Source organism: Ornithorhynchus anatinus, chromosome 14 (assembly GCF_004115215.2).
Source record: "Ornithorhynchus anatinus isolate Pmale09 chromosome 14, mOrnAna1.pri.v4, whole genome shotgun sequence".
Classification (NCBI taxonomy): domain Eukaryota; kingdom Metazoa; phylum Chordata; class Mammalia; order Monotremata; family Ornithorhynchidae; genus Ornithorhynchus; species Ornithorhynchus anatinus.
Window position 1 is genome coordinate 4332288 of NC_041741.1, and position 12086 is coordinate 4344373.

At 42.4% G+C, this 12086-nt stretch overlaps 1 protein-coding gene across 5 annotated transcripts in view; it reads left to right on the forward strand.

Annotated features, from left to right (window-relative positions):
• Positions 1–10217, forward strand: part of NIN (ninein) — a 78545-nt gene extending 68328 nt beyond the window's left edge. For 4 of the 5 annotated variants that reach the window (XM_016226783.2, XM_007663088.2, XM_039914028.1 and 1 more), the window contains 2 exons: positions 2813–2926; positions 5730–10217. In XM_016226783.2, coding sequence (XP_016082269.2) covers positions 2813–2926; positions 5730–5939 — 324 coding nt within the window. In that variant the 3' untranslated portion in view covers positions 5940–10217. Of the gene's footprint in view, positions 1–2812; positions 2927–3651; positions 3747–5729 lie in introns of all 5 variants that reach the window. The other variant, XM_029079335.1, reaches the window with a different exon arrangement.
• The last annotated feature ends 1869 nt before the right edge of the window (positions 10218–12086 follow it).

Below are 12086 nucleotides of genomic sequence, written 5' to 3' on the forward strand. Positions count from 1 at the left end.
AAACACTGCAAGATAAAAGCAGAGTGGGCTCTTTTTTTTTTGATGGTAATATTGCCGTATTCGGGTGCCGAGGCTGTTCCTAAATCCAAAGTCACTTGAGATTTGTGGAGGGTAAAAAGATGACTCTGATGGATTCATCACACTTTGGATCTAAAGGAATAACTTCCCCGCATCCATCTGGCATTTGGCAAGGCCGCACTACTTGTGTCATCTCATTTCTAAAACTCCCAGCACTCACGAGGGCCATTGGTTCTTCAGTGGGCATGGCCATTGAAAAATCCTGCCCAAGGAAGGTGAGGAGACCCCTCCCCCCGGGAAACACAACCAGGGTGAGGAAAATGGTGGCACTGTCGCTACTGTCCAACAGGTCCTCTCTGCCAGGTCAGATCAGCTTGCCCTGCAAACCAATCAATCACTTACTTGAGCACTTACTGTGTGCAGAGTACCTCATACTAAGGCACATCTTCGTGATGCCAAGCCCTGAAGGCCAGGGCTTCTGGGAATTGGCCCTTTTATCTGATCTGGGCCACTGGAGAATAAGCAAAGGGAGTTTGGCAGCCAGTAATTGCTTCCTTTCACCCCAGTCAGACTATGACATTAATTGAGCACTTGGAAGAGTACAGTACAATAGAGTTAATAGATATGCTCCCTGCCCACAAGGCAGGGAATGTGTCTGTTTATTATTTTGTACTCTCCCAAGCGCTCTGCACACAGTCAATAAGTGCTCAGTAAATATGATTGACTGACAACAATCTTAGAGGGGGAGAGAGACATTAAAAGAAATTACAGATTGGGTTGACCATCCCCAAGGCCACTGTGGAGTTGACCAATGCCCAGGAACATAGCCTGACACCTGCCTTCAGGAGAAAAATAATTGAAATGCCTAAAGAAATCTTAAGGCCGAGGTGATTTTTTTTAAAGGCAGTGATGTTAAATGTAGAAAACTAACTTTGGCTCTACATTTGTTCTCATCTGTTATTAAACTGGATTATGGGAGGAAAACTTTGACTCCTAAAGCCACAACAGAGAGCAAAGTGACTGTGGTAGTCACTGAGTAATAAATTCAGTGGATCCCAACGCAGCCTTCAAAAGTTTTGGGAAGTCGAAGGGAAACGTGTCTCCAGAGCAAGAGCATTTAATGACACTCTTGCTGCAAAGTTTACGGGTGGAGAGGGAGAAAGGCCCGAGGGCCAGTTTCAGCATACCAAATGTGGGAAAATACACATCTGCTATGCTCGGTTTGGCCTTTCTTTGCCTTCCTAATCCGTTTGCTCCATCAGTCTGCCAAGAGGCGGCATGGAAGGGTGGTCTGGCTGGTACTACCCCAGCTTCTACTAGAGTGCTCTCGCCAGCCCAGCAGCTTACCCAACTGCAGCGGGACGGGCAGGTGGGTGGAGATGGAGCTTCCTGGAATTTTCTTCCCAAGGGCTCTGTCCTGTCTCTGCCCCCCTAGTGATTCCCCCGCTATGCCCTCTAGTAGATTTACCAAAAGCTTCTTAATCGGAGCTTACTCTTCAGTACTGATACTAGGACCTTTGTTTGTAAATGCCATATTTGGGTTTTCTGAGAAAAAAATCTCTCCAGGGTGCTTGCCTCTTGGTTACAACCTTATTCCGCTTCAGTGTACTCATTAGCACCCACACAAGTTGGCCAGCCTCTGATCCTTCCCTTGTGTCAGCATTAATGTCTTTGGAATCAGTGTTTAATTGGCATTTCACTAAATCCATTCACTTTAATTCCCAAAAGTTGATTATTATTGCTATTGTTTTAATCAAAGTTAAAATGATGAGAATAGCCTTTTTAATTCACTGCTGGTGAGTTAAAAATCTTTAAAAAGAAAAATTTGAGGGGGGTTGTTTTTGGTTTTTTCAAGTGAACAGGCTGCCTAACCCATTGACTAGAACTGTAATGTGGTATACTTTTCTCATAAGCAAGCCATTTTAAAGCAAACTTACCAATCTTGTCATCTGCCCTCCTTGCTTTTGTATCCAGCTCCCCAAGTCCGTCTTTTCCCCGACCAAAAAAAAATCCAACAAAGCCTGAAAATTGATTTACTCCAGTGACATATCCTGTTAGCAAAAAAGGACTGTAAACTGATTTATAGCACTGCACTAAAATACTACCTTGTGGAATTTGTCAATGCATCCTAAGAGATTTTGCCAAGGGAGGAAAAAAAAATCAAAACTTGTCAAAACTCTCTCTTTACTTTTAACCTGTTCTCTGCTGCCCCTCGTGAATAAAATATGAAATGGGGAGGGGAACATCTCTATTTGGTTCTTAGAGGTGTCTTTAAAATATAAAAATATTGAAAAGTTAACACCTAGGACAGAGCCCACCAGCACCACTGCTCATGGCAGAGGGAAACAGAGGAGGCGGGCTCAGATTCCCACATCAGAGATTTCACAATCCTTGTTGGGCCCTCCCACCTTCACTTGCCAGCTTTCAGCTAACATGGCAGCATAGTTTACTTTGGAGCTCGATTTCCTTTATCAGAAGAAATACAAACAGGAAAGGGAATTTTGTTTTCAGTTGTTGGTTTGTAAGCCCTTTTAAAAATCTTGATGGAAGTGTAGCAACGCAGGTAAGAACATTTCATTTTATTTTTCAACCATGACTTTTCTTTCGACAGGATGGCCCATCTAATGTGAATGACTGGTAGATGGGATGTCCGTCTCAGCCTTTGGATCCACTTGCATTTGTGTGGACCTGCCGCCCTTCCCCAGATAGATGTCTTTTGAGTGGAGAAAGCTGGTGATATGACCTCTCTGAGACTTGACTTTCGTGTTAACAGGAATGTACTTTTCTTCTTCAGGGGAGCCAGCAGCAGCTAGTGAAGGACATGGAGGAACGCATGCTTGAAGTTGAACAGAAATTAAAACTAGTGAAAAGACTTCTTCAGGAGAAAGTGAATCAACTAAAAGAACAAGTGAGCTTATTTTTCTGTCTCTCTTACCCCCTTCTCTCTCTGTGTGTCAACCTGTCCACCATCTATGACTAATAATTTGGGACTGAAAGCTTGAGAATCCTTTTAGGGCTCTCTGATTCAAAATCCCAAAGATCAGCGAGGTGATAATGTTTACGGATATTATTGTAAGGAATTTTGGAGAAAGGAACTTTTTTATGGTATTTAATTCTTACTGTGTGCCAGGCACTGAACTAAACCCTGGGGCAGATATAAGATAATCGAGTTGGACTCAGTCTCATTTAGGACTCACAGTCGTAATCCCCATTTTACAAATGAGGCAACTGAGGCATAGAGAAGTTGTGACTTGCCCAAGGTCATACTGCAGACAAGTGGCAGAGCCTGGATTAGAACCCAGGTCCTCTGACTCATAAATCAATACTCGTTCCACTAGGCCAAGCTGGTTCTCTTTTTTTAAGAAAAGATGAATTTGTTTTTAAAAGATTCTTTTTTTCCAAAGTTCTTCAAACTTAAACCAACCAATGTTAGCCAGCACTGCTAAAATGACACTTGAGTCCCCAGCCTCCTGATAATGGTCACCAGAGCACTGAATTATATTAGATGTATTGTTTATATAATTATATTTATATAATTAATTGCTTACTTTTGTTTTTTATCCTTTGTGCCTATGCTTTCTTTTTCACTTCTTATATACTTGGCAAATGATGTCCACTTATCTTCCCCATTAGACTGTAAGCACCTCAAGGGCATGTCCCCAAGCACCTAATAGGCGCTCAGTAAATGCTGTTGGTGGTGATGGTGGCATGGATGCGGAACGCTTCTGGTGAGGTTCATTGGACATCTTAGTTTCTAATTATTGGTATTGTCTGGGCAAGTAGGAAAAATTGCACTGGGTATATTATCAGGATAGGAAGTATTCTTAAAATATACCATCACTAGTGTGCTCATGGTAACCACATTTTTTTGTCTGGTATCTAGGCTGTTCGAGCATCCTAATCTCAGAAGCCAATTTTTAAAATTTTTTTTAAATTTATATTGTAAGGGCAGGTTTTTCAGGTGAGTTTGTTGTGAGGGGACACTGGGAGGGGGCAGGCTTCAAAGAGCAAAAGGATCAGAAAACCACCATCTGGGGTCTTTTCAGCCCTGACTGGAAACTCTCAGGGCTTCAGAAGCAGTGTGGCCTAGTGGAAAGATCACAGGTGTGGGAGTCGGAGGAGCTGGGTTCTAATCCTAGCTCTGTCACTTGCCCGTTTTATGGCCCTGGGCAAGTCACCAACTTCTCTGTCCCTGTTTTCTCATCTGTAAAATGGGGATTCAATAGCTATTCTCCCTACTTAGATTGGGAGCCCCAGGCGGGACAGGGACGGTATCTGACCTGATTATATTGTATCTTTCACAAATACTGTTATTATCAGGGACCTGGGACAAGCTAGTCTGTAAATCCAGCTCAGACAGCTGTGAGGACCACTGCTCCCTCTTCCCTGTAACAGTGGGTACCAGAGCTTCAGTCTCAGAAGGTGCACTGCGCTGATTCTGCGACCTGAGCCAGAGGGCGACTTCCTAGAAATCGTACTTTTTACCACCCCTCCCAGCCTAATTGACCAAGCTGGGGCTACTGAGACCCTCCTCACTGCTCTGGCTCCTAACAGTGCACTTGGGAGAGCCTAAGGTGAGCTGTCTAAAGTCAGAACAGTGGGGTTTCCTGGCTTGGGGGCACATTCCAAGTGAGAAGCAGCGGGCCCAAGTGGATAGAGCACAAGCCTGGGAGTCAGAAGGTTCCAATCCCGGCTCTGCCACTTGTCTGCTGTGTGACCTTGGGCAAGTCACTTCATTTCTCTGGGCCTCAGTTACCTCATATGTAAAATGGGGATTGAGACTGTGAGCCCCATGTGAGACAGGGACTGTGTCCAACCCGATTTGCTTGTATCCAGCCCAGCCTGGCACATAGTAAGCACTTAACAATTATCATTACTATCATTATTATTATTGGAAAACTGGATCACCAGTGCCACTCATGCAACTGAGAATAGGAGTCATGACACTCAATGGTCAGTCCCAGGGCTCCCTTGGCAATGGACTCCTGCTGTGAGAGCCACCCAAGCCACCCTGGGCAGTGCATACAGAATACAGAGCCCTGTGTGAGATCTGATTCACTTGTATCAGTGCTTAGTGCAGTGCTTGGCACATAGTAAGTGGTTAACAAATACTACCACAGTTATAATGATTCAAGGTTAACACGTTAACACGCAGTCTCTCCATCAAGCCTTCTAGATAGTCGGTGACCAGCTGCTCCATATGCCACTGTTTAGAAAAGAAGAAAAAACTTCCTTGCGTAGGTGTTTAAAAAAAAAAAAGAAAAAAGCCCCCAGGTGGCAGTGGAGGCGATTATATTTGTACCCAAAGTATCTGCCGACTCTGAAAGAGAACTTGTGTTTTTTTAAGCACAAGCTTGTTCCACAGGCTCAAAAACAAAATGTACATTTGGTGACTAAGACCTCAAAGTAAATTTCAAGTCTTGAAATAACGTAGGGAGAAAATGCTTAATTATCTTCTCTTGTTCCATGCTCCGACTAGCAAAATCTGTGGCTGCTCTGAGTTCTTCTATAGAGTCAGTTATAAGCAGGACAGGTAGCGTGAGGCAGAAATGACCAAATCACAGTATTAATACTAGAAACTCTGGCATCTATCAGCATCTCCTAGACCCATAATATATTATGGATGGAGGTGGTTTGTTTTTACAGCATGTCGTGGACAGTTACCCAAAGCCCGAGCTTGAAAGATGTTTGCTTTCTGATTCTTTTTCTAGCTTTCCAAGAACACTAAAGCAGATGAAATGGTGAAGGATCTTTATGTTGAAAATGCCCAGCTGTTGAAAGCCTTGGAAATGACCGAGCAACGGCAGAAAACAGCAGAGAAAAAAAACTACCTTCTGGAGGAAAAGATCGCGAGTCTGAGTAATATCGTCAGGAGCCTGACGCCGACCCCCCTAACTCCTAGCCTCCCCGTGAGGACATAACTGAGCCAAAGGATGCACATGAGCCATGCACTTTGAGATGCTAGCATTTCAGCATTTGTCTGTCTTTCCTCTTCTGTGTTTTGGACATGGGTGCTAACTTTTCACTTTGACCACGGGGGCGAAAAGGGGGCTGGGATTTTGCGGGGAGGGGAAAAGGGTGGGGCGCATAAAGGCCATGAGGGGAACAGGTTTCGAGGATGTAGTAGTCCAGAAAAGCCAATATTACTGGGTCCTTTAAGCCCTGAGTGACACCTCTCTGATCTAGCTAGAGGCCTGGCATGAGTGATTCAGGGTGTGCAGCTCAGACTGTCGAGGGATCACCTATGACTCTGGACCTTTTTAAGAGTTTTTTAAGTGAAAGTTGTTGGAATAATAAACTCGAAGCGTGACACTTCTGGGAACAGATTTTAGCATCCCCCTTCAAATGGGCCATTTTAAACCTATTTTAGATAAGCAGTCCTTTTGGGGAATTGTGGGGAAAAAGTGTTTTTCTACGTAATTTAAGTTATTTCTAAACTCTGAATCCACTGAAAAGAATTACAGTGGACTATAGAGTTTGTATAAACTGTAGCCAAATCGGGACTTTTCCCCACCCTAATCTTTTATAGTAAGAATTCCTTTAATATGTGCCAGTTAGGGTTTCTCTCAATCATGTATTTTGTTTTAGGTATTGAAATCTGTTCATGGATAGGAGTGATTTCTATTTATTGGAAAACAGAATTTCATCTGTTTCCTTTACCTGTAAATTGTAAACTAACTGTATATTTTCCCGCCTACTTACTCACTTAGTGCTATTCTTTTTAATAAGAGTTTTCTGGAGAAAGTGAGTAACTAGGATACAGCCTACAAACTCTCCTGTCAGTATTATGACTTTAGAAATGCTACATCTGATAACAGTACAGCTAAGTCATAAAATTTAAGTCATTTCAGTAGAAATAGTATCTATTACACGTTTACTGTGTGCAGGGCACTATACTGAGCACTGGAAGATAATTCATAGATGGGAACTCGCAGTAAAAAGAAGGCTCACAATCTAAAATTTTCAAACACAGTAGTACATTTTACCTTTGACAAATGCAGTCTCGTTTCTTTTCTTCAGTCAATCGGTGATATTTATTGAGCACTTATTGTGTGCAAAACACTGTACTAAGTGATTTGGAGAGTACAAAGCAATAGAATTGGTAGACATCATCCCTAGCCCCATGGAACTTCCAGGAAGGAAGTGAAAGGGAATTGTTTTTATTTAGCTAAAACCACTTCTGGAATCATTGAAAGCTATAAGCACAGCACTGAAATTAAGCACTGGGCTAAAGCACTACTCTTGAATGTTTAGGTAAGACTTATTTTTCTCCTTCTCCAGGGTCAGAGCCTTTCTAAACTGGACCATTCTCAGAAACTCAGGGAGCGATTCCTTTAACTGATTTCCTAAAATTACCACCTGCCAGTTTTTTTTGTTTTTGTTACTCCCAAGAAAATAATTCCTCCTCACAAATTTTCAATGTACAAATAGAATTGCAATGTATATAAAATCTAATTAGCCTATTTATTTGTGGGGTGTATGGGTGTATGAATGTGTGTATGTATACAGTGCTCTGATAGAATTTTTCTTTCCCATTTCAGTGAATTTTTAAATGCTCCCAAAGAGCCTTACTTCATTCGTCTTGGGGAGGGAAGACCGCATGTACGCACGGAGCATAAATAATCCCGATTTATTGGGCACCAGCTGTTCTAAACAGCTACGGCAGGCCAAACTTTACAGCATCCTAATGTGCCTCAGATCTGATCAGACGATGCTCGGGGTAGAAAAGAGGAACCATTTAGTTTCTCTGCTGCGAGCTGGTCCCTTTGAAACAAAGGAATGCCAAGTAGGAACTGTTTTTATAGGAAGACATATGTTAGACCCCTCCAAATGGGTCTGCAGAATGTCTCAGTGATGAGACACACATTCTTTCAGGTACTGTCTGAACTGCCAATATATTTCTCTTTTTATGTGTCTTAAACTCTTCCAAATATTCTAATTGTTTTTGTAGGGTGCCCCTGGGCTGGGAAAATGAATCAGTTTTATACAGACCAGAGAAGGGAATTGCCAGACATCTGTTACTCCATGGACTACCTGTAGGATAAATGCTGCAACTGCTTGGAAAGCCAGTTGGAAAGCCATATTGAAGCAGTAGAACCGCTACCCATTAAACACACAGATTTGCATTTGTGCATATTTCACTGGAAGTCGTAAAACCGGGAATGAAAATAAGAACGGAACATGGTTGGTGTGAGTCAGTGTGAATCATGGTAGTTGTAACTCTCACTTTGTGACCGAGCCTAATACGGACACAAAGAAAGTCTTGTTGATTACCCAGGTTTCACCTAGAAAATTGTAGACTAACTATTTGCTCCATTCCCCACTAAAATACTGCTAAACTGCAGATAATGAAAATGAAGTCTCAGTAGAATCTGGATTGGTGGTTCCTCTCCAACTTTATATTGCCAATTTGAGTAAAGCAAAACCCTCAACGTGGTTAATGTTATTAAAACCGTAAAAGGCACTCGAGCTAAATTGTTCATTGTTGAATTATTTTCCACGTTTGTGATGAGTGATTGACTGGCTTTAAAAAATTGGTGTTTTTAAACAGTATCTGGAGTGGAGCAAATTTAATTTCATTGATTTTGAAACCTGGTTTTTGTTTATAGGCTTTTGTGTGGCGGTTGTGAAATATTCACAGGGTAATAGCTATGGTTACAAGCAAGGTATATCCATAATTTGTTAAAAATATAAGCTGTCAGTTTCCCTTTTGAGAACCAAAGATTTTTTTTCTCTTAAAGCCTTAGGGGTTAATACTCTTCAATTTTCATAATATTTAAATATAGTGTCCAATGGTATATGTAGTCTGATCTAACTGGAAAGTCATTCTTTGTATAACTGTTAAATCTAACATCACAGCTTTGTAGGTAAAAGAAATCAAGCTTCATATTTAAGAGGCCAACGTGCTCAACTGACTAAAACTAAAACCGAGGCTCATGAAACTTTCCTCAAAACAAGTCGGAAAGACAGGGATTGGCCTAAATTTGTTTGTTTTGGGGTTTTTTTTGGTCTTAAGCATGAGAGGCAGAGAGTTGGCCTGATTGCTTTCTAGGAGGATGGTGATGAAGATTGTTCAGTTAATAGTATTTATTAAGCATCGATTGTGTGCTAAACACTGGACTAAGGGGTTGGGAGAACACAACTGAGTAAGAGATTCAGGCCTTACAATCAAGGAGCTTACAATCTAGTGGAGGAGGCAGTCCCACACAAGACATTGACAGAGAGAAGGTGAAAGAAATCCAAACTCAAAGGAAGGTGCTCAGTGTCTTTCCCATTGCCCAGCTGAGTTAACCATAGTTTCCAGCCAGCAACTATATTCTGAGAATCAGTGTAAATTACCTGAGCAATTTCCAATCTCTAAGACATTCCGAGCCTCCGGAGTTTTAAAGAAACTTTCATTCAGGACAGCCGTGACTTCACAAAAAGTACATGAGATCATCATAAAACTGGATTATTTTCTCAGTGTCCCCAAGCAGAAAAAATTAATCAGCACCTCCATTCTTCTTTTACAAAGTCCAGAATCAAATTTAAATTAAGGAATTAATTTTAAAGCGACTCCCTTAAATGTGAGGTATTACCAACAATGGCAAAATCTTTAAATCATCTTTTCCTGTTTCTAAAATTAGTATTAGATCTATATGCAGCATCTCATTTCTCATTTAAACATTTCTATCGCTAGTTGCTTTGGAAGGGATGGATGGAGACTTTGACTACTGTTGCATAGATAATCTCAGCCCTACAGAGATGTGATGGTATCTGTAAGTATACATAGAGGCTGTTCAGCATCACTTTAATGTGAAACTTGCAAAATCAAAAGGGATCCAGGTGTAGATAGCTTGTTTGTTTTTTGTTTTTCTCACCTGCCTTACCATATTTATAAACAAGATTTGAGAGGACATTGGCTTTGACCAAAGAACGGAAGTTGGGAGGGGACCTGAGTTCTTTTGAAGCAGATATACTATCAGTTCATATTTGTATCTTGTGGCTCGACTGCTGTTATATTTCTCTCTAGTCACTAAATATCATGCTGTGATCCAAAAAAAAACAACCCAGCAGGGAGCTAATCATGTAATTTTTGTACAGAGATTGTCTGTATCACTTGAATGCATTGTAATCTATCATACAAAGTGGAAGGAAAGTTTCACAAATACACAGGCGCTTAAATATGTTAAAAAAAATTAAATAACTTTACAAATGTTCTTGGGATTTTTTTAGTGTTCCTTAGAAGTATATTGTGTCTGTGTGTTTGGGGGGTGGAGAAATCACGTGGGACTGCAGTATACAGCAGTTCTGTGGTGGATAAAGCCACTGACTGGCCCTTCCTCCCAAAAGGGAGGAATGACTTGAGGCTGGGATTGTTACCGTCCATTTCACCTCTTCCCACCCACCAGGCCATTTTCGCTACAGTCCCCTGGGCTATGGCAGGAAAGAAGAGGGAGTTAACAAAATGAAGAATATCCAGCCATTGCAGAATGTCTTCATATTACTCAATGCTTGACAGATTACCTTCCCCCAAATAAATCCCCACAATGCGCATTCAGGATGAGGACCCTACCGCTACCATCTGTTTCTCTGACTCCTTCTTGCCCCTCATACCAACACTAGGTTAGGATGGTGATGCTTGAGATGATAATAACTGCGGTATCTGTTTAGTGCTTACTATGGACCAGGCACTGTATTAAGCGCTGGAGTAGATATGAAGTAATCGGATTGGAAACAGTCCCTGCTCCATATTAGGGCTCACAATTTTGTCCCCATTTTACAGATGAGGTAACTGAGGCACAGAGAAGTTACTTGCCCAAGGTCACAGAGCAGGCAGTTGCCCAGACCTCAAGCCTTGGTTTAGGGCACCCAAAACCTCACTATCTTTCTGGTCTAAGACAAGTTTACTGTATTTAAAATCTCTTTGGAGGTTACAATCATTGTAAACATTCAGACCAAATGTATGGAAAATACAATCAGCCTTCCCCATTAAGATAAATGCCTGTGGCTCCTTTTGAGGTGATATATTTGGCTGTAGATTTTTGCCTAAAATGTTAATAGATTGAGGATATATCATTAGCCCATATTTATCATGAAATTGAAGATGTCATCAGGTCACATCTTTCTTGGTCGTGGGTTCTAATCCTAGCTCCGCCACTTGTCAGCTGGGTAACTTTGGGTGAGTCACTTGACTTCTCTGTGCCTCAGTGACCTCATCTGTAAAATGGGGATTAAGACCGTGAGTCCCACGTTGGACAACCTGATCACCTTGTGTCTACCCCAGGGCTTAGAACAGTCCCTGGTACATAGTAAGTGCTTAACGAATGCCATCATTATCTTTCCTCACTCAATGGATTGGTATCTGAGCAGTGCTCAGTGGAATAGTAGAGGCCAGTTAAAGTGCACTACTGTGGGTTTGTGGAGGACAAGGCATCTCAAAGGTATTTTAACTCAGGTATTGTAGTATCATACTTGGACTGAAGAACTCGGTAAATATAAATGAAAAGTGGACTTCGAGTGCCCAGAAGTGTCCCACAAGATTATTTCTCCTTTGGGTTTAATGAAAAGCAACGTAGCCTAGTAATAAGAGCACCGGTCTGAGAGTCAGAGGACCTGGATTCTAATCCTGCTCTGCCACTTGCCTGCTGTGTGGCCTTGGGCAAGGGAGGAGGAGGAGGTGGAAAGAGAGGAAGGGAGGAGGAGATGGAAGGGAGGAGGAGAAGGGGGGTGGGAGAAGGAGGAGAAGGAGGGGGTGGGAGGAGGGATGAAGGAGAAGAGGAGAAGGGAGGGGTAGAGGAGGGAGGAGAGGAGAAAGAGGAGGTGGGGGAAGGAGGGAGGAGTAAGAAAGGAGGAGGGAGGAAAAGGGAGGGGAGGGGAGGAGGGAGGAAAAGGGAGGGGAGGGGAGGAGGAGGAAAAGGGAGGGGGAGGAGAATGGAGGGGAAGGAGGAGGGAGGAAAAGGGAAGCAGAGGAGGAGAAAGGAGGAGGGAGGAAAAGGGAGGGGAAGGAGGAGGGAGGAAAAGGGAAGCAGAGGAGGGAGAAAAAGGGAGGGGGAGGAGGAGAATGGAGGGGAAGGAGGAGAGAGGAA